The sequence below is a fragment of the Tarenaya hassleriana genome, unplaced genomic scaffold, assembly GCF_000463585.1.
Source record: "Tarenaya hassleriana unplaced genomic scaffold, ASM46358v1 Cleome48, whole genome shotgun sequence".
In the NCBI taxonomy this organism is placed as follows: domain Eukaryota; kingdom Viridiplantae; phylum Streptophyta; class Magnoliopsida; order Brassicales; family Cleomaceae; genus Tarenaya; species Tarenaya hassleriana.
The window spans coordinates 356,861-380,873 of NW_010967498.1; the positions used below are offsets into that span (position 1 = coordinate 356,861).

The following is a 24,013-nucleotide window of genomic DNA, read 5'->3' on the forward strand; positions in this document are numbered from 1 at the left end:
GTTTTAGAGTTCTAATTTCGTGTGGAAAAAAAAAATCTACCAACATAAATCAATTGTGTCCAATGTGTTACACAAACACTACTAATAGTTTAGGTCTTCTTTGGAAAGAGTTACTTTGATATCAAAAAAAGATGCTCAATCCATATTGCTACGACCGATTTCAACTAGAGAAATCGATCATACGAGATGATTATTACGATGTTAACACTTTCAAACCGATGAATCTCGCAATTTCGAATAGGTCTGACCGTCTGACCATGGTATGACCATATGACCGTCTGATCGTCTGACCATTCGGGTACGAAAAAAAAGACCTAAATTAAATTCAAACGATTAGAAAAGTTGTATAAGGGTTATAAGAATACTTTTTCATCGTTTTGGAGTTCTAATTTCGTGTGGAGAAAACAAATCTACCAACATAAGTCAATTGTGTCCAATGTGTTACACAAACACTACTAATAGTTTAGGTCTTCTTTGGAAAGAGTTACTTTGATATCAAAAATTTAAAGATGCTCAATCCATATTGCTACGACCGATTTCAACTAGAGAAATCGATCATACGAGATGATTATTACGATGTTAACACTCGAAATACATTCCACCCGCATGATCTTATGACAATGATATGTTGGCTGAACCTATCGAACATGTATTCTTCTTTCCTTCCCATTCATATGCTCCGATCGATTTTACTACCCACTTGCCATCAGATTTATAATAAATAATCATCATCCTCTCATTAGTTGCATCCATTATACCTGTATAAAATAAACACAAAATGTGATAAAATGATACACTTGAAAAATGTCACAGGTTTGATGAGTATGACCATTTTGACCAATTTCACGAATATGACCAGTTTGACCAATTTTGACATTTGGAAAGAGTTACTTTGACATCAAAAAAAGATGTTCAGTTCATATTGCTACTACCGATTTCAACTAGAGAAATCGATCATACGAGATGATTATTACGATGTTAACACTTTCAAATCGATGAATCTCGCAATTTCAAATAGGTCTGACCGTCTGACCATAGTATGACCATATGACCGTCTGACCGTCTGACCATTCGAGTACGAAAAAAAAACCTAAATTAAATTCAAACGATTAGAAAAGTTGTATAAGGGATATAAGAATATTTTTTCATCGTTTTGGAGTTCTAATTTTGTGTGGAGAAAAAAAATCTACCAACATAAGTCAATTGTGTCCAATGTGTTACACAAACACTACTAGTAGTTTAAGTCTTCTTTGGAAAGAGTTACTTTGACATAAAAAAAAAAGATGTTCAGTCCATATTGCTACGACCGATTTCAACTAGAGAAATCGATCATACGAGATGATTATTACGATGTTAACACTTTCAAACCGATGAATCTCGCAATTTCGAATAGGTCTGACCATCTGACCATGGTATGCTAACACCTTCATTGCTATATATTTGAAGAACACTTCGAAATCCCTGAAAAAATGGCTCGTGTGACTACATTATGACAGGTATGACCAATTACAAATTGGTCATACTAATCACAAACTGGTCAGACCAATTCAATTTGTCAGACCAATTCAATTAGTCAGACCAATCCAACTGGTGACACTATAAAAGAAATCACCAAATTAATATGTATCTTTGAGGTATCGCCAATCTGTTTATACACCTTTGCATATGTATAAAAAGATCCGGTTTGATGCATTTCTTGCACATCCTAGGACAAGTCGGATCGATACCTTCAACATCAATATACCATCCATTTGCGCCTAAACTTTCGATGCATTCGAAAGGAAGAAACTGCAATATACAAACCAATTCATTATACAATTTCCGAATCTGATCGCTAATCTTAACGAAGGTGTATCTTCTCCAGGGAAACCCTTCACAGAAGTCCAGACTTTCGACCATGTCCACCAAATCACTGTTTAAAACAATACAATTATTGCTAATCTCTTTCTTTCTTCCACATTTGCATGTGGAGTTTCGCGCAACTTCTTTAATGCAGCTTCTATGGTAACTTTTGAAGTTCCGAATATTCTTTTCCGAAATTCACTTCCCTTACATTTAGTCCAGTCCTCCGAATAGTTGTTAAAATTTAAGTCGGAGATAATGGCATGTTCCTGGATCGAGTATCTGATGGGCACGCCATTTACAACAAACCAAAACTCTTTTTCCTCTCCTTCCAACCTTAATGCACGGTGTTGAATATCCTTGAAAGCGTACACAAAAGGGACCTGCAACAATTAGATTAACTCTCATGATCAGTTTTATTATATTACAATTACGAAACAGACTATGATTACAATAAATCTGGTCATACCAGTGAAGTATGACCACTTCACGGGTCTGACATTTAACCGGTCTGACCATTTCGCTCGTCTGACCACATCACGGGTCTGACCACTTCACTGGTCTACCCACTTCACGAGTCTGACCATTTCACGGGTCTAACCAGACTTCACTGGTCTGCCCACTTTACGGGTCTGACCATTTCACGGGTCTGACCACTTCACTGGTCTGTCCACTTCACGGGTCTGACCATTTCAAGGGTCTGACCACTTCACTGGTTTCTCCACTGCACGGGTCTGACCATTTCACTGGTCTGACCATTTCATTGGTCTACCCATTTCATGGGTCTGACTAATTCGAGTAATATAACCGTCTGACCAAAAAATTCGACTTTCATTAACTATCTTTCTGAAAATCTCTATTTTTCACCTAAAACCCTAATTTTTCTAACCCAAACGACTCGAACATTATTCTATTGGAGTTTAAACCCGAAACAAACACATAAACACAAAGACAAAGAGAGGACGAACGACGCAATCAATTTTTTCGGTGAGTGTACCATACCTGTAGATCTTCTGAAGTAGAAACCGAAGCAGTAACCGAAGGAGAAGCCAAAGATGAAGCCATTTGTGCCGACAGAAGACGATTTTGTAAGAAGAACCCGAGAGATTTGCGCGATTGAAGAAAGAAACCGGATGAGAGGAGAAGACGTTCGTCCGTTGTTTGTTTGAAAATTTGGAAACACAGAGAGTTGTTGTCGTTTCCTGCTTTCCATTGAGTTGCCACGTATTCAATATTTTAAGGGCAAATTAGTCTTTTTATCATTTTAGATTTTTTTTTTAAAACCCTAAACCTAGAGGGTCATGTCGTGAAGTCCAAATCGACAAGTTGGGTTATTTTTGCAATTTTGCCCATTAAACACGGTTTTTCGAAAACCGAGAATTGCACACGTGGCACAAATTTTCCGAGCTGATTCGACAGGTCATGCGCCACGTCGAATAGGTCAACGCGTTTGTTTGACAAATTCATACTGAGGATATATATGGAACGGTTTAACAAGTTCAGTAATTATCATGTTTAATTTTGCAAGTTCGGGAATTAATAGACACCTCTGCAAATTCAGGAATTTGTATTACACCAAATTACAAGTTCAGAAATTTTGAGAGTTTTTACCCTATATAATATTGTAAATTGAGTATATCTTATTGGTTATAGATTTTTTTTTATCTAAAATAAATAATTTTAATAATTTTAAATAGTTGATAAATTTTTTATTAAAATTATTATAAAAGTCTATGAAAAAATTTAATTATTATAGAAAAATCAAATTAATAGTTTTGTACCCTTCAGATATTAATATATGATAAAACTTAAATATAATATTTGCAACCAATAAAATATATTAAATTTTAAATATAATCTTTGTATACAAATTTATTATATAATGATTGATATTTATAATATTTCTATAAATTTTAAATATTATAGTACGATAAATTTAAATAAATATTATATTTTTACTGAGATTTTTAAAATTATATAATTTATAACTATTTTTTATTCAAATTTTATATATTTTTATTAGAAATTTAAAACAAAATATTTTTTTGAGTAATTTAGATAGATGATGATTTTTTTTTAAATTAATAGTTGATAGATTTTTATAACAAATTCAAAGTGAAAGATTGATTTTAAATAATTTATATAAGTGATGGTCTTTTATTGTTCAAAGTTCATAGTTTATGGTTTTTTATAATGAATTTTAAGTAGAAGTTTTTTTTGGTGTAAATAGGATAGTTGAAGGTTTTTTTTTATGGGTTTATCCTTTTTTTTCTATAATTTTTTTTATAGTGTTATCGATTACCTAAACCAACAAATTATATTGGTGAATTGGTAATAATTATACATAATTAAGTTCCTATTTAATCTGAATTGGTATTATACATTTTTATTAAAAATAGTTAATTTTTTTTTAAAAAATATTTTGTTATTAATAATAACGATAAACCGGTTAGCTTATAATTTATAAAAGATACACGATGTTCTATAGGTGGGAGGAGGCGCATGCATGGCATGACGTGCATGGATTAGCAGAGAGACGCCATGGTTATGCAAATAATACAGGACAAAGATGACAATAAACCCTATCTGTCACGAGAGAGAGAGAGAGAGAGAGAGAGAGAGAGAGTTTACAAGCTTAGACCAGCAAAGTAAGATCCTTTCTTTCATCTCCTCTCTAAGTAGTGTCTGCGATTGCGTTATGAATGGATTTAGTTTAGCCTCAAGTGAACTTGGATTTCAGACGTTTTATGTGGATGAAATCTTTAATGTCTTGGCCGGAGATTTAGTTAAGTGGGGTGGGGGCGACACTATAATACCTCGGTTCCAGTAAATTGAGACACCCATCTCTTAGTCTTTATTGCGTGCCATATGCTCATCGCAAGGGCTATATACATACACCAGCCGACATCTGGAACCGACACTGAACATGTATCTCTTTTCTTGCAGCAATGCAGAGAAAGGGCAATGGCATATCGCCAGGAGCAAACCAAAGTGTACAGCAATCTAAGAAGAAGCAGGTGATCTGATGGAACAGAGGCTCTGTCTAATAGTTACCCTAAATCCTGTCCTTTGGTGGTCAGATGCATCATCTTTTACATTAAAATTTGGATCCTTTTACTGAAAAAACAGAATGGTTGATGTGAGTTTGGTCATTACAATCTCTCGAGGAGGCCTTTGACATAAACCATGCCTTTCTCACTAAGCTTGAGATCCTTCCTCATCTGCTCAACCTGTTGATCATCTCCTTGAACCACAACCTCTGCCAATGTCCCATCCTCTCCCACGACCATCTTCACTTTGACCTGTTCCTTCCTCGATGCTTTCGTCCAGTAATACACCCCTCTGCAAAATCGCCGTCCAAAACCCCGTATAATTCGATTCACAGACAAAACCAAGTTCTGAGGATTCTCTGTTTCCTGTCATGGATTGTAATAGACGAGAGATGGGGGTCTTACGCGAGTGGACTGAGGAGGGTGATGAAGAACCAGTTGTTGCCCACATCAGGAAGAGTGATGGTGAGAACAAGCGCCACACTCGCTAAGCTTATGCATGTGCAGAATGTTAACAGAGCCGCTTGTCCCCTGCTTGGAACCATCATTCCCTCGAACCTGTCGATCGGACAGTGCATACCCACATGAGATTCGTGCTCGAGTTCACAACCTTCGCCAAGAAAGTTGACAGATTCGATGGAAAAAAGAGGCAATTTGAAGTTTTACGTGATTGTCTCTCCTCGATCAGTGACTTCGAAATTGTTGCGTGTGAAGAAGGAGAGTATCTCCCCTGCAACCTGCTTCGGCTCCTTCCTTATTCCTCCGCCTTCAGTTACAAACGTTTTCCGCACTACCTGAGACGCTCAGAATCAGATTTCATCGAACGAGATATCAAAATCAGAAGGGTTTGGGGTTTAGGGTTTTAACGCAGGAGCGTGAGCGAACAAACCTTGGACTTGACGGAGCGCTTGATGAGTGACCAGAGACCTGGAACTGATATCACGAACAGACCCAGAGACGTGTAGTAGCTGGCGAGCGAGTAACCCCCGGTCTCCGCCATTAATAGTACGGAATCAGGGTTCTGATGCCACCACTGCTGCAGCTGAACCACCGAAGAGGCAGCGAAGAGGGAAGTCTCCTCCGTCATGACGGCGGCGACGCAGAAACCTCCGGTTTGATTCCGCCGAAACAACGACCGCCGCCGCCGTTGAAAGCTTCTAATTGCGTCTCTTGAGGGAATTAACGGACATGATAACGGCGGTGAGAGGAGCTTCGTCGCCATTGCGATGGCATGAAAACGGAGAGAGAGGAGAGAGAGAGAGGGAAGAAAGCAATGGGCAGAAAAGGCTTAGCCTTTGCGACAGTGAGTCGATGGGTCTATGAGAATCGAATGGCCCTCGTTTTTTCTCGAATTTTTATTTACCGGGTCTTAATTTAATTCATCAAAACACCATCTGTTACTTTATTTTTCAAGGTTTCAAGAACTTCATCAGTATGAACTTTCCGACCAGTCAGGATCAGGAAGAAGACAGAGAGAGACCCACCACCGCCTTCCCCTTCAGTCATCTGCAGTAAGAAGAGTCTGTTCGTTCTGTGACTGCCACCGTCTTTTCCACACAAACTTCTCCGACACAATAAAATCCGACCAAATGCATCGATTTTCGGGATCTGCTTTGACTGTTAGTTCTCAGTTCCCACAATCAGAACATGGAAAGTAACGCCACGTCAATTGCCAAAAACACCCATCAGTTCGAATTTCTCAGTTCTTGAATGATCTAATTCTCGCATGTGTCCACATTTCTTCTGGTGGGTGGGACCAAGAGTAAATGGTGTACCAAGATTTAAGTAAGATTCATTCATCCAACAGTTTAATAAATTGCCGACAATATAACCAGTCAAGAACTGTTTACCTCATCAAAATTTGGATCACTCTTTGAAGACACGGAGCTTAAGAGGATATAGGGAGGGTGGAAAATGGAAACCCTACAAGTCTAGTGAACAGTTCCCTCCCTCCCTTGCTACCCTTTGTTGGAGAAATAAATAATTCAAACCCATTTGAATATTTAACCCATAATTCGAATACAACAACCAGATCCAAGAAAAGGGAGGGGGCAATCATTCTCCAATCTTCAAACCCAGTGGCAATCACCACTTTACTCATATGATCATGGGCATGTTTGACAATGGATTTTCTGCACTTACACACCATGAAAACCACACTCTTTTGCTCCCTTGATTTTTAATCAACAAATGATGTTTACAAACGTTATTCTCTGCACTCAAATTGTTTAAAAAAGAACAACAAATCTGGGAAATATCATATCACCCCCCGAAAGGAGATGGAAAAAACAAACAAACAAACGAATAGCGCAGCTGCTCTTTATACACTTACAATCAAACAGCTGAATTATCCTCCTCCTCCTCCTCTTTCAGTCTTGGTCTCTCACAAGAGGAAAACTTCGATATATATATGTGTATATATATATATGTGTGTAAAGATGGCGAATTTCGGTACCTGAACACTTCAAACACAACACCCAAGTCCGGTTTTTTTCTCTTTCACTTTGTGGATTTGAAAAGCTGGCTTCCAAGAGTAACAGTTGGCGTGCCTTCGCCCATTAGTGTAGTTAAGCTCACTTCTTTGTCCAGTATTCTCTCCAGTTCTGCCACAACATAGCTCATCCCTGGTCTCCTCTCGCTCGACACTTGCAAACATCTCATCGTTAATCTCATCAGCTCCTCCATTCCCTCCGCTGTGTAGCTATTCCCCAGTCTCTCGTCGATCACCGCGGTGGAAAGATCCTCGTTATCCATGTTGTTTTGCATCTGCAATGTGATGTCCAAAAAAAAAAAAACCCGTTAAAACCCTGTTCGTTGAAGTTACTGACTGGTACATCAAAGCCAGTGACTTTGTGATCATTGTACCCTTTATGGTTCCAAGAGTGAAGATGAACGGCAAATGCCAATGGTAATTGCATGCAGAGATTGAGATGTACATACCCATTCCACAAGAGTTCGGGATGAATTCGAAGGGGACGGTTCTGATGCTTCTCGTCCAGTCACTAGTTCCAAGAGGAATACTCCAAAGGCATATACGTCGCTTTTCTCTGAAAATCTTCTGAACTCTTGAACCCTGCAAAGGGGGCATGCAGACTCAACTGAGTAACTGATTCTGTGTTTTTTTTTTTTTTGTTTTCTGAACATGGGGTTGCCAAACAAAGGTGGGAGCTGGATGGAAATGTTAAAATTACTCGGGGGCAAGGAATATCTTGTCTGCCACCATTTGAGAGGATGAACCAACATCCTCTCTTCCCAGGAGATTAGGAAGTCCTGCATCAGCAACCTTAGCAATGAAATTTTCATCTACAAGAACATTGGCTGTTTTGAAATCCTTGTGTATCAGTCGAGGACTCAGAGAATGAAGATGTGCCAACCCTGAAATTCAAAGGACAACACAGGAAAAACGGGTACACAGATCAGGGAGCAGCAATTCTACAAGAACAGCTCTGTGTTCAGAGTAAAGATTTATGCCTAATTCGCATTCTGTACCGAGTCTTGTGACTGAATGTTTGATTAGTATACACGAGGAGATAGTTTGAGGGACCAAGGTTGTAATAATTTGATCGTTCAATCTTTTCAAAAAGAAAATCTGATACCAGGAAAGCAACAAATGCTCACTGATTTTGCAGAGGATCACCTTTAGCAGCCCCTAGAGATACCGTAAGCCTGTTTCTGAATTCTAGCTTCCGTCCAGGTCCTTTGCCACCATCACCTGATAGAAGGAGATCACGATGTTAAATTGCCCGGACATACGATTGAACCTCGATATCAAGATGACTAACACCGGTAAAGAATCGCTTTAGACTGGATTATCATATAGTGGTATATCTGATATGAATGCCAGAGCAAATTCATGCTTGAACCAAAGCTAAAGATGGAAACTTTACACGGACAGAGAGTTACCGTACAGGTGACTGGAAACACTTCCATTAGGAACATACTCGTAAACGAGAAACTGCATATTGTTTTCCTGACAGTAACCCAGGAGAGTGACAAGGTTGCGGTGATGGATAGATGACAGATACCGGACCTGAAACTCATTTCCAAGTCCCTTATGTTCATCCCTTCATAGTCCTATAGAAGCTTGGTCGTGAAATCAGATTCAAGAAACAAGAATAAGGGTCTCACCTCATTGGCAAATTCCTGAGTAGGCGACCTGGTTCGCTTCTTGATGGCCACGAGCATGCCATCTTGATGCAATCCCTTGTAAACCTCACCGAATTTGCCAATACCTATGAGGCTCTTACTGGTAAAACCCTTTGTGGCCTGAGCCAACTCTTCCATTTCAAACCTTCTGGCTTCTCGTAGAGACAACTCAATAGCAACATTTCTTTCTGCTGAAACACACGGATCATTCCACTAACCTTCGTGAAACTAGGGACAGGGTTCAAGGACTTGAGATTTGGTTGGACGATTGATTACCTTGAATGGAAGGATCTGAAGAGGCTGTCTCAGAAGTTCTTGACACATTCTGGCGGCGAAAGAGGCAAAACCATAGGAGAAGGATCAAGAGAGCTACGAATGCAAGAGCTCCCGCAGCACCTCCAATGGCTGCCGCAAGAGTTGTTGACATTTGGTACAGAAACCTCTCTCAGAAATTCTCCAGGCGACTACCATGCGATAACACTGGAAACCAGAAATGAAGGCGAGGGCTTCATAAGAAAACGATTAAAAGAAAAAAGAAAAGACAAAAACCCAAAAGCAAACAAAGCTTGTGGATATACATCTTCATAAAAGAGGTAAAAAGGTGTCAACTTGCGAATGAATAAGATTCTTCTACACGAACGAACAGACATGCAACGTCAGATATGGAGTTACATGACATAAATTCACTGATAATATATTCATATGGAAAAGCCCCCAAACCTTGAAAGCCAGAGAAGAGGCGACGCAAGCAGATCTCAGGAAAAGCTCAAGCTCATCGGCGAATAAACATCACAGAATCGACAATTTCCTAAATCAACGGCGCGAATCCCCACATTTCCGACATTCAATTGGGGGGGGGGGGAATTACTTTATTGCGTAGAGACAAAATCAATCAATGGATTATCAGAGACAAAACCCCAGAAGGAAAAAGTCTACGAACACAGATATAGAGACCCGATAAAACCCAGAAAGCATCCCCGATGGATGGTTCGGAAAACGGAATCAAGACAAGCCCGTGAAGGATCAATCTCCGCCGCACTTGTTTCTAAGAATAAACATCACCAAGAGATGGTAAGAGAGAATCAAGTCATCCGACAATGCCGACAGAAAGTGACACCGCGCAGATAACCCACACACTATCTCTCTCTCTCTCTCCCTCACGACTTCAAAAGAATATCAAACCATTGCGAATTTTTACAGCAAGTTTCTATTTTGCGGCATTCCCGTCGCTTATATAACTTAAATTGACATTGACAGAGTTTACTCCCACCCCCCCCCCCAATTTTTTTTTTTTTTTTTTTTTTTAGGGGAAGGACAAAAGATTAAATCTTTGAAGAGCAGAACAAGTGGGTCGCTTCGACAGGTTGCAATACAGCGAAGAGAATCAAAAGAAGCAAGAACGAGAGAGAGAGAGAGAGAGCGGCGTATAACGTTGTCTGCCGCCACAAGTCCAGAGAGAGGAAAACACTGGCTTTTACTAATCTTTCTTAGCATCAAATCTCTCCTTTTTTTGGGTTATGATCAACTTTTACATAGCCTGAAAAAACAAACAAATATAAATTATATTGTGTGGAATGTGAATGTGAATATAGATGTTTGACCACTGAAATGATAATAATTTTGGGCTCACGCTATTATTGATAATCACAACAATTATTGCGGAAACCAAATTGAATACTTTACACCCTATTTGATAAACAAGCTTTTATTTTAATAGTTACAGGCTCTCACTAAAAGGTATTTTATAGTGATTTAAATATTCAACGAAGCAAACAGACACTCGTAAAATATTCTCTAAATATTATATTATAACATTTTAAATATTCACTTTTTAAACAAATAAAAATTAAAAATAAAATAAAGGAGAGTAGAGTAGAGTAGGACCGCATTTGCATGACGGAGGAGTGGGGTACGGGGATCCCACTCGCCAGCTGTAATTGACATCTGCTTCTGCTCCTCTTGCCGTTGGACGAGCGAGGGAGAAGCGGTTCGAAACGCATACAGATTGTGCGTTTGGCGTTTGCGTTTGGGCAGTCAACGGCGATTAAGCCAAATGATTGGAGGGGAGTGATTGAGAGGTGACGGCAGCAGCAACAACCACGCCGCACCAAACCACTAAATGGGCCTTTCATTATCCAAAGCCCACTTTTCAGGCCCATTATTAGAGAGTCTCCCTTGTTTAGCACTTCTTATATTAGAGATTCTCATCATAAGATTAAAGTTATATTGAACAAATAAATTATCTATATAAATTCATGTTTTTTTTTATAATCCGGAAGTTCACCGGATCTTTGGTCCGACTACATCTGTCAGAGGAACAGGGAAGCCCATGTGAATACCTCTCCCCACGCTTGGGTTTGAATCCAGGATGAGAGCATGTTTTGATAGTAAATGTCTTATATAAGATAGATTTTTCTTTCTTTCTAATGTTTCCTCAATGATAGACTTCGGCAAGAAAAGAGTGGATGTGGAAACATACACAATGGAGAAAAAGGGCATTATTAGTAATATTATTAGTATTAGTATTTTAACGCAAGAAAATGAAACAGGCAAAGGCATTTGGACAAATGAGTGCAAGCATAAAACATCGTAACTAAGAAGGATGGAACTGTCGAAGGTCTAAAAGCTGTTTGGTTATAAGAGACAGTAATCAAGAAATACAATTGAGAATTTCGTAGTATGATCCTTCCAATGGCTGCTTCAACTCTGAAATTTCTGCTTTCCAAAGTTCATATCTTGGCTTTACATCCAGAATTGTGAGGTTTCTGCTTATATATATACACACATATATGTATGTATATATGCAGAAGGGAAGAGATTCTCTTGCCAAACAGAATCCAGGCTCCACTAAATCTGCCTCAGCTTCTGAGCCATTCTCTGAAATGTGATTGCATCTTTTCACGGGTACCGGCATTCGAAACGTTCACAGTAGGAATGATCTTATCTGGCTTTAGAAACTGCGTTAAAACACGAAAAAATTAGTCCACATCTTAAAAGAAAACACGTTTTAACGATTTTTCCAAACCGATGCGTAAAGATTCACTTGAACAAACTCGCAGAGTTCTGTGAAGCTCGAATGCTCGCTATATGGGACCCCTAGAAAGAAGATCATGAAAAAACACACAGGTCAGTCAAGGCCAAAGTTCACAACATTGCAGTTCATTGTTGCAGATTGATCCCGGTTCTTGGATTTCTTCTTCTTTTCCCGACGTAGAGATTCCATAGCGAAGATCAATCTTACCGTAAATAGCGATGTTGCCCTTAGAAGAAGGTCTAATCAGATCAAGCTTATCTCCAATCTTCTCAGAGTAAGTCCAACCTGGGAAAAACGAAGGAAACAGTACCGATTCCTTTAAGGCTCCATCAGTTCAACCTTAAAAATACCTTAAAACAATCTAAGGTAATAAAATCATTGAGGTGTAATCACCAGTAGGCCTAAATGCAAGAACTGCTGCATAATGCTCACTGTAAACCTTCAAGTACTCTCCCAATCTCTTCAACCAAAATGCCAGAGGAGAGACAAAGATCATTGAGAGATTGGCACAGAAACTTCAAAAGAATTATGTGAGGAAGGTGTTTTAGACAAAACATACATCGGCCCTCAATGACGATATAGGCAGAACATGCAGAACTGTATCTCTTCCATCTCTACAAAGATTCTCCGAGATATCAGACCATCCGAAAGATTGCAATATCCGTCTCCTGGAAGCACTTGCAAATATCTTAACCTGACAAAAAGGAGGGAGGGAGATCAGAATTCAAAAGCCCTGCAGAGAATGGTTAAGAACAGCGCTCTATCTGGAGAATAACAGCAAAAAGGAAAGAGAATATCCGAAGAAATGATACATACCCCAAGTGCTTTGGCAATGGAGAGATAGACACATTCTTTTCCAATGCTATAAGCACCGACCACAATCAGAGTCTTTGGATGCTTCCTGAGAAAATCCTTTGTGATTCTGACAACATAACTCAACACATCTTCTTTGGAAGGGAACCTGAAAGAACATAAGAACAATGGAACAAAACTACGAATACGACCAAACCCATCAGAAGAATTCATAATCGAAAGGCGCCTAAAACACAAAGGGTCTCACTTGTATCTCGGATTACAATATGTTGTGTCCAGATATAGCACATGAACTCGTCGGTTCACGAGGAGAGGGTGAGTCTGCATCTGTTTAGAAGCCCTGAAATCTCCAGTATGCAGATAGCATGTTCCATCAGGGAGGCGAAAGTGAATAAGAGCAGCACCTGGGCAGTGATTAGCTTCAATCAACGTGACTTTGATGCCATTAATGGTGTATTCCTTGTCTAGTTCCAAGGGATGGATAAACCTGCGTGCAAAAAACCCAGAGAAGAAATTGAAGAACATTATGTAAGACAGCCGTGAACTTGAATGGCATTTAGCAAAGAACTTACGAGGGATTGATGGAGAGAGAAAGGGTGAGAAGACGAGAGGTGAGAGAAGAACAGTAAATGGGGCCATGAGACCAAGCCTTGGAGAGACCACCGTAATGGTCATAGTGAAAATGGGTAAGGAAATAAGCAGAGCATCCATGGATTCGGCCATAGCGAAAGGCATCGACAGTGAAAGGTGTTCCTACAGAATCCAAACGAAGCAGCAACTTGAAACCAGAGGTTAAAGGAGCTGAAACCAGATACATGGTTGTACGGATACGAAGAAGAAAAAGAAGAGCAAGACCTGGAAGCTTCTTGTAGAAAGGGCAAGCACGGGGAGAGCCATTGGTGTTCGGACCGTTCCTGAGCCTCTTCCCGACAACATTCGTCTTCTTCGCCATCGATTTCATCTTCGTCGGAGAAGGAGGAGGCGGCGGAGACGGTTTCTGAAGACCCCAAATCTGGAACAAGTTGGCTTGTTTCATCTTCTTCGACTTGTTCGTTTCACGACAAATCTGATCGGTCTCTGAGACCAAACAAGACCAATCCGAACCACCCTTGTAGAAATGGGACGCGAAACTCTCGTCGCCTTCGCCATCTCCGTCGTCATCGTCGGAGAAATCCATTTTCGCGTCACCGGGAGAGGAAAAATTATCGCCTTTTTCGTGTGACCGAATAATTTTTTCCCGCCCGCCAAAGTGTTGGTAAAAAAAAGGAAAGGAAGAGGGGAAAAGACACAAAGGGAAAGGCCCGACATGGGAGGAGCAGCGTCAGAACACGACACGCGGCCCAACCACGACCATATGGATCGAAATCGAATTCAAAGTCTGCCCTTCATCGTCCTTCACCGTTTGGAGCTTTCAGTTGTGGAAAATGGGAAGATCCTGTTGTTCTTGTTAAATTAATAAATTTGGATACAGTAAAGAACAATAAAAACAATGAAATCGAAATAAAAACGAAAGAACCGGATATGATTTTCTAGGTGTGTAGAACACTTTCCTAAAACGTTATTCCTGTACCGAACAAAGGAGAAACCCGAGAATACGTTTAAAGATACAAAGAAGATCAACAACGATAGATCTGCTCCTCAAACATTGCCCGAAACAGAAAAACCCGAGAAAGAAGATAAGCAGTAAAAGATTCACCAACAAGGCTCACAAATCTCTCAAAAATCAATTAGATTTTCGTCACTATATATCCAGACGTTTAGGAATATTTTTTAACACTCCAAAAGTCAAAAGGTGCAAAGAATCGGAAGTTTTTTCCCGAACAGACACGATTTCCGGTTCATTTTGAACAACTCAGAAAAATCAGGCGGGTCGCTCATTTTCCGAGCGGTCGCTCATTTTCCAGTTTTGTTCATCAGAGAAAATGAGCTACCCGTTCATTTTCCTAACCGGTCGCTCATTTTCCGAGCGGTCGCTCATTTTCTCCAGTTTTGTTCATCAGAGAAAATGAGCTACCCGCTCATTTTCCTGAGCGGTCGCTCATTTTCCGAGCGGTCGCTCATTTTTTCCAGTTTTGTTCATCAGAGAAAATGAGCTACGCGTTCATTTTCCTGAGCGTTCGCTCATTTTCCGAGCGGTCGCTCATTTTTTAGCGGTCGTTCATTTTTTCCAGTTTTGTTTCATCGGGAAAAACGAGCTACCTTCAATATCTTCCGACTAATCATTAACACTTAACCAATTCACGACACGTCTTTTACAAACATTTTACTCCTCCACCACACTTGTAATACACGTGAAACAAGAATCCTTTGAGAGATTTTAAAGTCCACCAATCTACTCTAAAATAACTAACAGTTCTTCTACTCAACGCCTTTTTCTTTGATAAAGCTCCTTCTCACCTTATTCCCTCTTTCCGGAGTCCTGTAATCTTAGGCTTATGTTCGAATCGATTTGGATCTAAAGCTTCCTCTTGTTAGAATATTGTTGCACTTGCGCAAGAAGTTAAAGAATATGAAGACCATGGAGAATATAAATAAGATGTCTATAAATGAAATGAGCATCAAGAAAGATCATAATCTTAGTCAAGTTCAAGCTAGTCGTTGGAGAATATATGGACAAAATCAATCAAGGAGTCAATATGCTATATTACATATTTGTTACCATAATTGTATCTAGCTGTTTTACACTTATTACCTTTCCATAATATTTTGATTCTATTTTGTATATATATGTATTCTAAAGTCAACACTTAAGAATAAGACATGCAGGAGACATTTCTCCGATACACATCTTCAATACATTTTCATAGCCAAATACATCCCCAAAAGGTCACATGAAGTGTACTTGGGATGATCTTGGAGGCCTTGAAGATGAAGAAGGAAATCATTGTTCATACATCGAACATGCTAACGGTGTTATAGAGCAATTTTGGTGTACCAAGGAAGAGGTTGAAGCATGGAATAACCTCTCTATAGAAGAAGTTCAAGCCATATGTGTGGATGATGAACCATATTTGGAAGAACAAAACAAGGGGGAATGGGATGTAGAAGACATCCTAAATCAATTCCCACTGCAAATCAAAGAGGCATTGGTGCAAACGGCCAACGCAAACAACTTTGAGTTAAGTATTTCGCTTCTTGAAGATCTCTTTAAAACTAATGAATTTGCTATATTGATTAGAAGGGGTCAAGAAGAAAGCCAAAAAGAGTCTCCCACAAATAAGAAAGAGGACGAAAATAAAGTGGAAGAACTAATATTTCATGAAGATGTTGGTGGCCATGTAGAGGAGATTGAATCGATCATAATGGAGGACAAAAACAAAGGGAGTGAAGAATCTACCATTGAAGAGGATGACCTCATAATGGAACAAAAAATTTCCAAAGAGAAGGCATTAACCATGGAGATTATAACACATCCCCATCCAACTCCTCCAATCAAATCGAATAACACATACTCATGGTTTTACAACCGGGTTTGCAGTCTCTTTCTTTCACCAGTCCGTTTAAATATGTGTTTTCCAAATGATATGCTTGGTTTTGCTAGTTTGTTTAGACAGGAAAAACAAAAAATGATCCCGAAGATTTATGGTGAAGAGAAGCTCACGAGTGAGGGGGAATGGTATGATGCACTCGTATGTTTCTCTACCAAAAAGGATATATCCGAACATAACCTTCCGGTATTACCTATGAGTTTAAACAACTCTAGGCTTGGTAAATCTATTTTTAATATGCTTGTCTTTGATCCTGGTAAAAATGAATGTGTGTTGCATGATGAAAATAAACCTATAAATATTAAAATGATGTGTAATTTCGTTTGCAATAAGAATGAAAACCAAGATGAAATATTTGAAACTATTTATGATAATTTGGCATATCATGATATGTTAGCATATAAACTCGTATTTAAACATACTAGAAGTCTTTATCTTCTCTTGTTTGATAAAATGAATATCCTTTCAATTTTATTTCGGTTTATCATCATACGGAGTGTCACGGCCTCCCTTGTGTTATCTAACCATTCTCTTGAGTCTATGCAGAAAATAAAATATAAAAGAATACATGCAATGATGGACAAGCTAAATGAGTCGCCATGGGATGCGATCACATATTTGAGGGAGAATCAACGCAAACATAAAAACATATGTTCGACAAGATCGGCTTCTCGACATCCCTCCAAGCCAATCTTGAGGGGGAATGTTAGAATATTGTTGCACTTGCGCAAGAAGTTAAAGAATATGAAGACCATGGAGAATATAAATAAGATGTCCATAAATGAAATGAGCATCAAGAAAGATCATAATCTTACTCAAGTTCAAGCTAGCCGTTGGAGAATATATGGACAAAATCAATCAAGGAGTCAATATGCTATATTACATATTTGTTACCATAATTGTATCTAGTCGTTTTACACTTATTACCTTTCCATAATATTTTGATTCTATTTTGTATATATATGTATTCTAAAGTCAACACTTAAGAATAAGACATGCAGGAGATATTTCTCCGATACACATCTTCAATACATTTTCATATGCATACTAAATATCTTCATTTCATCATTCTCTTTCACATATACAAAAAACCCATTCATTCTCTTTCATTTATAATTCAAATTTATATAAAAGTCTTCACCTCTCTCGTCTCTTCGCACGTATGCTATTGTTTTTCCTCTGGTATCTCTTTGAATCTTTGCTAATCAACAGAAACGTCATTTCTTCAGTTCTTGTTTTTCATCTTTTCAACTCTCAATTTCCCACTGTCCGCACAAAAAAAAAAGATTGTTTCTTTTGGCATCTCTTTTAACAGATTCGTAGATTGTCTAGACCCACGATTCCCTGATAAGGAGATTGTCTTGCTCTGCGTTGTTGGTTGTAATGCTCTACGATGATCCGTGATATGACATTTTGACTATGTATTGATTCATTGGTTTATGAATGCATTACTTTTCCCGTTATATGATTAGCATGTTTGTTATATTACGGTAAATATCCTTGAATCATTGCAGATGATTCTAAATTCCCTGGTCAGTTATCATTGTGGGAACAATGATGAATTAAGACCAACATGATGTGTGATAGATGATTATGATCATATGCATTAGATGCAAATCACAATCATGGGTTCTCGTTTGGAACGAGTTACTGGATGACCCACATGAGATTGTCACATGGACATGAGTCATGACTTGAATCTCATACAGCGGTTCGTTCTTGGATCCTCAGACCTGAGATGTCTAGAGTATCTGATATGAGGAGTGACGTGTCTTGACTGCGTCAAACGTCGTCTTTAACCGGATGATCATAACGGCGTTGCTCAGATACGTTCACGAATCATATGCAGATAGTAGACATGCAATACGGGACTTGTCACCTCCTACGCAGGAGAGATGTCGCTGGGCCCCTCGTGGAAATCGGACTGTGAAAATGCGTGACCACGCTATAGATGAATGTACATCTATTTTATCAGTCGGTTTGCCTAGACGAGTAAGCGGTTGAACTTGAAGGGTGGCTCATACCATGCCCTTGTTCAACATACGACATCGTGAGACAAAGGATCAGAACTCGAACTATTGCTGGCTTTGTTAGATCACCTCTAACTCTATTCTAGGTGGGTGGTCATGGCGTCTTGCTAGAGGCTAACCATGACTTGTGGTTCGGGAAAGGTTTCCGAAGCCACTGCCACTTCGAATGGGCCTACAGGGTCACACACCATTAGGGATGGATCACACGTGAAGAGAACAACGCGAGAAAAGAGCGACGAAGCGATCTGGAAGAGTTCCGCTGAGGAACGTTCGTTCCGCTGAGGAACGGACGAACCGTTCCGCAAATGCCAGACCGTCCGTTCCAGGTCTGGAACGGACGGTCCAGGCGTCAAGAACGTCCGTTCTACGTTATAAAACGGACCGTCCGTTCTGCGTAGAATCAGAACGTCCGTTCCAGGCCTGGAACGGACGGTCCGACTTACGGGCAGTTTTCGGTTTTCGCGTTTTAAGGGTTTTGGGCAATTCTAATTAATGAGTGAGCCGCCACAAACCCTAGAGAAGGAACCTCAGACGTCCAAGACACTCATGAGAGCTTAGAGAAGCTTGATTTTGAGTTATAGAGATTGGAATATTGATTCCAAGTCAAGGACATCGGTTTTCTCTTCACGAATCCTAGCAGCTACGTTCCAAAGCGTTGGAATTCATCCCGCCGGTGTGGATACGTGTAGAGGAGTTGTGCTTTCAACTCTTGGTGATTAAAACATGCCCTGGATCGATTGATACTTTCAGATCTTGAAAGAACGAGGTAAGTATTCGAATCCCACGACGATATACACGATTGTTCGGGTTATTGCACAATTGGTTTTTGTGTGACGTTTGGCTAGGTTTAGATCTTTCCTTCCGCTGCATGAAACCTAGAAACCAAACCCTAGATCGATGAGATCGCATGCTAGGAACCCGAAGGGAACCCCAACATGCGTATATGCGAAATGGGTCCTGGATGATTCCTCAAAAGTTTCGGCCTTTGTTTTTTTCTTTTCTTAGGACCTTCAATGAAACGGTTGTCTTTGTTCTTGCAGTCACTATCGTAGGTATCTGCATAGAGAGGCGGCTTGTCTCTTGCAGATTAGAAGGGGGAAAATCGCATGGGAGAACCGGAGATTAGTGAAAGGTTGCAGCTTTCAGATGGTTCCATTCAGTTTCGTGCATTTCGCCTATTTTTTTGTTCCGAACCAGACAACTCTTATGGCTTACTGCTGTCTCAATCATGCAACAAATATAAACCAAAACATAACATGTTCGAGTTCGAGATTATTTGTACATAACTCGGCACTTAACAATTACACAAATTTAGCGCGTATGGAGAAGAAAAAATATTTTTTTGGAAACAAAGATTTAATCATCCAGTTGTTGGCAACAATGTCAGCCAAATCCACAACCCCCTGAGAGTAACCCCACTCGTTATCATACCAAGCAATCACCTTCACCACAACGACGAGTCAACCGTTGACGATACGTCGCTGCACCTGAAATCCACCGACACTAGCGGCTCATCGCAAACTTCCGGTATCCTCTTCAGCTCTTTCTTGGCCTCTTCCCTAAAAACGGCGTTCACTTCCTTCGCAAACGTCTTCTTCGAGACCTGCACGACTAGGTCCACTACCGATACATTCGGTGTCGGGACCCGGAGAGCGATCCCATTGAGTTTTCCCTTGAGGTTCGGGAGAACAAGGGCCACGGCCTTGGTTGCTCCCGTTGAAGTCGGGACTATGTTCAATGTTGCGGCTCTTGCTCTCCTTAGATCATGCTGGCTCGTGTCGAGGAGCCTCTGGTCACCAATGTAGGAGTGAGTTGTTGTCATTGTACCCTTTATGATGCATGTTCGACATTGTTAGAAAGATTTAAGCTTTCACAACGATAGAGTGGAATCGAAAAAGAGATGCAGTTTTTCACTGGTTTCGTATGATCCAACATCTTGACGAATGGGGCGAGACAGTTGGTCGTGCAAGAAGCGTTGCTGATGATCGGCTCGTCTGGATCATAAGCATCAGCATGGACTCCGACCATGTAGGTCGGGATATCGCCTTTGCCCGATGCAGTAATCAGAACCTTCTTGGCTGCAGCCTGAATGTGCTTTCCAGCACCTTCTCTATCCACAAACACTTCAGTTCCTTTGATCACGAGATCGATACCCAAGTCCCTATATCATCCGCATTCTCCGAAAACGTTCAATCTCTATCCGAGTTCGAGAATGAGAAAAACGAAAATATAAGAGATTTGATCAAGAAAGTGACTTACTTCCATTGGAGGTTAGCTGGGTTACGGTGAGAAACAACCTGGATGATTTTTCCATCAACGGAAAGGGCTTTATCTCCCGAAGGCTTGACATCGACGTCGAAAATACCGGAGAAAATTCCAAATAAATACAGAAATTTGATAAAAAAAATATTTAAAAAATACTTGAATTTGTTAACTCCTAAAAAAACATCAATTTGAAAATTTCTTCCAAATTCCTACATATCGAAAATTCGGCAACAATTTTCGATCTAAAGCGATAACATAACTAACCGAAAAATCTATGTCATCGCCACATCAACGCCATGTTATAAAAATACCAAGTTATCAAAAAATATCAAATCATCAAAATAAATATAAATAAAAATATAATAAAATGAAATATATTTAAAATATAATTTTTTTAAAAATATTTTCAAAAAATAAAATAAAATAATTATATTTTATACAATTAGATATGCATATATATATATACATAATTACATATATATAAAATATATACATATACAAAAAATATATATATATATATATGTATATCATATATATATATATATATGCATATATATACAATATAAAACTATATATATGTTAAATTTTGTATACATATAATTACATGTATATATACATATATATACAAAATATACAATTATATATATATATATATGTAAATCTATATGATAAATTTTGTGTATATATATGATTGTATAGATATATATATTTTCTATATATGTAATTATGTGTGTGTATATATATGCATATCTAATTATATAAAATATAAAATACAAAATTTTTATTTTTTTAAAAAGGCTTTTTTGAAATTTATATTTTAAATATATTTTATTTTATTTATTTATTTATTATGATTTAATATTTAGCATTGATGTGTCGATGACATAGATTTTCCGATCGGCCATGTCATTGCTTCAGATCGAAAATTGTTGTCAGATTTTCGATATATAGGAATTTGAAAGAAATTTTCAAATCGATGTATTTTTTTGGGAGTTAACAAATTTATGTATTTTTTTTAAATATTTTTTAACAAATTCATGTATTTATTTGAGGAGGTGAGATGTTTGTTTGACACCTCCAGTGTCGTGTATCTGAACATGGAAATGACCGCTTAGTGCTTATATATATATATCACAAAGTTGGTTAAGTCTCTGATCAAACAAAGAGGCGTCCAATTCAAACAGTGAAGTGAAATAAGTTACAGTCAAGTCACAGTAGCACATCTAAAAGTTAGTAAGAAATGCCCAAATTCGCAGTGATTGGTCTCCACTACGTACTTCCCCTAAACTTGGCATATGTGCTTTCTACTGCGTACCGAAGACAGAACTGTATTCTACTTCCGTGTCTATACTTTCTCTCTGGACATGAAAAGATCAACGTGGTAAGAAGAACCGATAAATCTTCGTATACGTGAATCTTGTGTTAGTTTAAAATTCTTTAAAATCATCTAAATCATGATCTTCAATACGCATCAATTGAACATACAAAAGATCATGAATGCGGAAATAAAATTCTAAATCGAAAAACATACCTCCAGCCATTGATAATTTTTACTGATCTGAAATCTGAGTATTTGATTCTTCTAAACCATGAGCAAGACAATAACGATGGTGTATATTATGAATGTTTGCTTGGTTTAGGGATCTCAATACCGTATGTGATCTTTATTGTAACAAATCTAGATTTTAATAATAATAATAAAATTAAATTAAAAATATATATATATTAAGGCTGCGAAAACGTGAAAGTTGCCGTAGTAGTTGGCAACTACCCACCTATATATCTATATACAATATATATGATAATTATTATAATAATGTGTATATATATATATATAATTGGTCAAATTCTCCTATATAAGGAGAAACACGTCTCGTGAAATGCAGAGAAAGGGAGAGAGAGAGGAGAGAGAGAGAGAGAAGAGAGAGAGAGAGTGAAAAAAAAAGGGAAGAGTAAATTAAAATAATGCAGTAAAAAAAAAAGAAAGATTATAAAAAGTTAGAAAGAAGTTGCCGACTAATCCCGGTGGACACCACTACTAGAAAAAAATCAACCGGCATAACCCTGTGAGTGAATTTGGATGTGATTCGAAATTTCTATTTTTATTGTCTTCGGAGTTTGTGTGTATATGTGTAAAATTGTTGATTGATTCGTATTCGTGGAATATTTATGATTGTTCTATATGCATGAATTATTGTGTTGATTTAAATATTTTAATAACGTTCAAAGTCTGGACCGAGTCGGACGGGTCCCACACCGTCCCGACTGAGGTTTCAAATAAATCAACGCGAAAATTTAAATATAAGATAAAATAATAATAATAATAATGAATGATGAATTCTGGACCAGACGGTCTGAATCCGGACCGACCCGATCCTAAAAAAAAAAAAGAAGAAAAAAAAAATATTTTTAACATAAATAAAAATAATAAATAAATAAATAAATCAAAGAAAATGATTAGACGGTTCAGAAATTGAACCAACCCGTACTGTCAAAAGAATAATAATAATAATAATAATCATGATTAAAATAATAATAATAATAATAATAAATAAATAAATCCATAAAAAAAAATATAAATGGGTTAAACGATTCAGAAATTGGACCGACTCGGTCTAAACTTAAAACCTAAATTTAACCAAGGTATTACTAAACTCGGTTCGAATCGGACCATACGACCCAAACGACATGACCGGGTAAGTACCAATCTCGGGACGAGCCAAACTGGTAATCTGGACGGGCCGGAACCTAGTTTGATCAGACCGAAGATTTAAAAGATTTAATAAAACATAATAATAAGTAAAAATAAACTTAAAAGAAATTATGTTTGACCGTGTGTACAGTAAGTAATAATGCATGACCGTTTGTGACTGGGGAATCTTGTCAGGGTAGATGGCATAGCATTGACATTACTCGGATGGGTTCGGGTATTGTTCAATGTGTGATTGTAGACGGGTACTTGAGTGATATCACGATGATTGTCTTGATTGTAAATCTTCGCGGTATGATATTCGATCCGGATCGATTATCATCCCGTGGAGACGTGATTGTGATTGTGGCGATCTTCGATCGCGCCATCGTTCCCTGACGAACGGTTATGGCAACCTGTGACTCACGTATTCGGGTTTGCGTGTGTCACCCGAATATGTGACGAGGAAGTACGGTTCTTTGGCAACCGCGCCAACGTTCCATTGGCCATGGAACGGACTTCGGGTTTGCGTGTGTCACCCGTTGACTGGCAAATAAACCTGAGACCCGGGTAGTTGCGTGTGTCCCCCGGCGAGGTGGTACGGATATACTCTGAAAGATTTGAGCTCGAGTCTGATGAGTATTTTCCGAGGCGGA

At 38.6% G+C, this 24,013-nt stretch overlaps 6 protein-coding genes across 7 annotated transcripts in view; 1 reads left to right on the forward strand and 5 right to left on the reverse strand.

The window, feature by feature from the left end:
* Positions 1-1,883: 1,883 nt before the first annotated feature.
* Positions 1,884-2,941, reverse strand: LOC104825655. Its single transcript, XM_010558023.1, has 2 exons — positions 2,845-2,941; positions 1,884-2,225 (listed from the first exon to the last, which is right to left on the reverse strand). The coding sequence occupies exons 1-2, from the start codon at positions 2,905-2,907 to the stop codon at positions 1,917-1,919; spliced, it is 372 nt and encodes a 123-aa protein (XP_010556325.1). The 5' UTR covers positions 2,908-2,941; the 3' UTR covers positions 1,884-1,916.
* Positions 2,942-4,758: 1,817 nt separating this feature from the next.
* Positions 4,759-6,195, reverse strand: LOC104825656 (protein COFACTOR ASSEMBLY OF COMPLEX C SUBUNIT B CCB1, chloroplastic-like). Its single transcript, XM_010558024.2, has 4 exons — positions 5,782-6,195; positions 5,559-5,686; positions 5,298-5,450; positions 4,759-5,184 (listed from the first exon to the last, which is right to left on the reverse strand). The coding sequence occupies exons 1-4, from the start codon at positions 6,112-6,114 to the stop codon at positions 4,995-4,997; spliced, it is 804 nt and encodes a 267-aa protein (XP_010556326.1). The 5' UTR covers positions 6,115-6,195; the 3' UTR covers positions 4,759-4,994.
* Positions 6,196-7,040: 845 nt separating this feature from the next.
* On the reverse strand, positions 7,041-10,518 carry LOC104825657 (proline-rich receptor-like protein kinase PERK1). Of its 2 annotated transcripts, none has more exons than XM_010558025.1 (8): positions 9,759-10,518; positions 9,315-9,518; positions 9,021-9,229; positions 8,796-8,922; positions 8,530-8,604; positions 8,084-8,267; positions 7,833-7,965; positions 7,041-7,658 (listed from the first exon to the last, which is right to left on the reverse strand). In XM_010558025.1, the coding sequence occupies exons 2-8, from the start codon at positions 9,463-9,465 to the stop codon at positions 7,392-7,394; spliced, it is 1,146 nt and encodes a 381-aa protein (XP_010556327.1). In that variant the 5' UTR covers positions 9,466-9,518; positions 9,759-10,518; the 3' UTR covers positions 7,041-7,391. The 2 variants fall into 2 exon arrangements, with proteins under 2 accessions (XP_010556327.1, XP_010556328.1); XM_010558026.2 differs by having other exon boundaries at positions 9,021-9,226; positions 9,759-10,513.
* A 1,061-nt stretch (positions 10,519-11,579) lies between these two features.
* On the reverse strand, positions 11,580-14,238 carry LOC104825658 (DNA cross-link repair protein SNM1). The gene is made up of 9 exons (XM_010558027.2): positions 13,741-14,238; positions 13,458-13,638; positions 13,133-13,372; positions 12,889-13,033; positions 12,632-12,766; positions 12,466-12,532; positions 12,280-12,357; positions 12,082-12,134; positions 11,580-11,995 (listed from the first exon to the last, which is right to left on the reverse strand). The coding sequence occupies exons 1-9, from the start codon at positions 14,060-14,062 to the stop codon at positions 11,897-11,899; spliced, it is 1,320 nt and encodes a 439-aa protein (XP_010556329.1). The 5' UTR covers positions 14,063-14,238; the 3' UTR covers positions 11,580-11,896.
* A 5,609-nt stretch (positions 14,239-19,847) lies between these two features.
* LOC104825726 (glyceraldehyde-3-phosphate dehydrogenase A, chloroplastic-like) lies at positions 19,848-21,707 on the reverse strand. Its single transcript, XM_019203993.1, has 4 exons — positions 21,688-21,707; positions 20,659-20,760; positions 20,329-20,564; positions 19,848-20,254 (listed from the first exon to the last, which is right to left on the reverse strand). The coding sequence occupies exons 1-4, from the start codon at positions 21,705-21,707 to the stop codon at positions 19,848-19,850; spliced, it is 765 nt and encodes a 254-aa protein (XP_019059538.1).
* A 1,649-nt stretch (positions 21,708-23,356) lies between these two features.
* LOC104825728 overlaps positions 23,357-24,013 on the forward strand; it is a 2,450-nt gene continuing 1,793 nt past the window's right edge. Inside the window, exons 1-2 of the mRNA XM_010558099.1 lie at positions 23,357-23,364; positions 23,556-23,595. Coding sequence (XP_010556401.1) covers positions 23,357-23,364; positions 23,556-23,595 — 48 coding nt within the window. The remainder of the gene's footprint in view (positions 23,365-23,555; positions 23,596-24,013) is intronic.

Bases quoted from the DNA above. Each gene is read 5' to 3' on its own strand.
- LOC104825657 (XM_010558025.1), bottom strand. From the start codon at position 9,465: ATGTCAACAACTCTTGCGGCAGCCATTGGAGGTGCTGCGGGAGCTCTT. The intron at 8,923-9,020 runs GTGAGACCCTTA...AATGAGTTTCAG, and splicing joins CTCAGGAATTTGCCAATGAG to GTCCGGTATCTGTCATCTAT. The intron at 7,659-7,832 runs GTATGTACATCT...ATCACATTGCAG, and splicing joins CCCGAACTCTTGTGGAATGG to ATGCAAAACAACATGGATAA.
- LOC104825726 (XM_019203993.1), bottom strand. From the start codon at position 21,707: ATGAATTTGTTAAAAAATAT. The intron at 20,565-20,658 runs GTCACTTTCTTG...CGGATGATATAG, and splicing joins CTAACCTCCAATGGAAGTAA to GGACTTGGGTATCGATCTCG. The intron at 20,255-20,328 runs ATACGAAACCAG...AATCTTTCTAAC, and splicing joins ATTCGTCAAGATGTTGGATC to AATGTCGAACATGCATCATA.
- LOC104825655 (XM_010558023.1), bottom strand. From the start codon at position 2,907: ATGGCTTCATCTTTGGCTTCTCCTTCGGTTACTGCTTCGGTTTCTACT. The intron at 2,226-2,844 runs GTATGGTACACT...TAATTGTTGCAG, and splicing joins CTACTTCAGAAGATCTACAG to GTCCCTTTTGTGTACGCTTT.
- LOC104825656 (XM_010558024.2), bottom strand. From the start codon at position 6,114: ATGGCGACGAAGCTCCTCTCACCGCCGTTATCATGTCCGTTAATTCCC. The intron at 5,451-5,558 runs GTAAAACTTCAA...TCCGATCGACAG, and splicing joins GATCGAGGAGAGACAATCAC to GTTCGAGGGAATGATGGTTC. The intron at 5,185-5,297 runs GTAAGACCCCCA...GCGATTTTGCAG, and splicing joins ACCCTCCTCAGTCCACTCGC to AGGGGTGTATTACTGGACGA.
- LOC104825658 (XM_010558027.2), bottom strand. From the start codon at position 14,062: ATGGATTTCTCCGACGATGACGACGGAGATGGCGAAGGCGACGAGAGT. The intron at 12,767-12,888 runs GTATGTATCATT...CCTTTTTGTCAG, and splicing joins CCATTGCCAAAGCACTTGGG to GTTAAGATATTTGCAAGTGC. The intron at 12,135-12,279 runs GTAAGATTGATC...TCTTCTTTCTAG, and splicing joins GGGCAACATCGCTATTTACG to GGGTCCCATATAGCGAGCAT.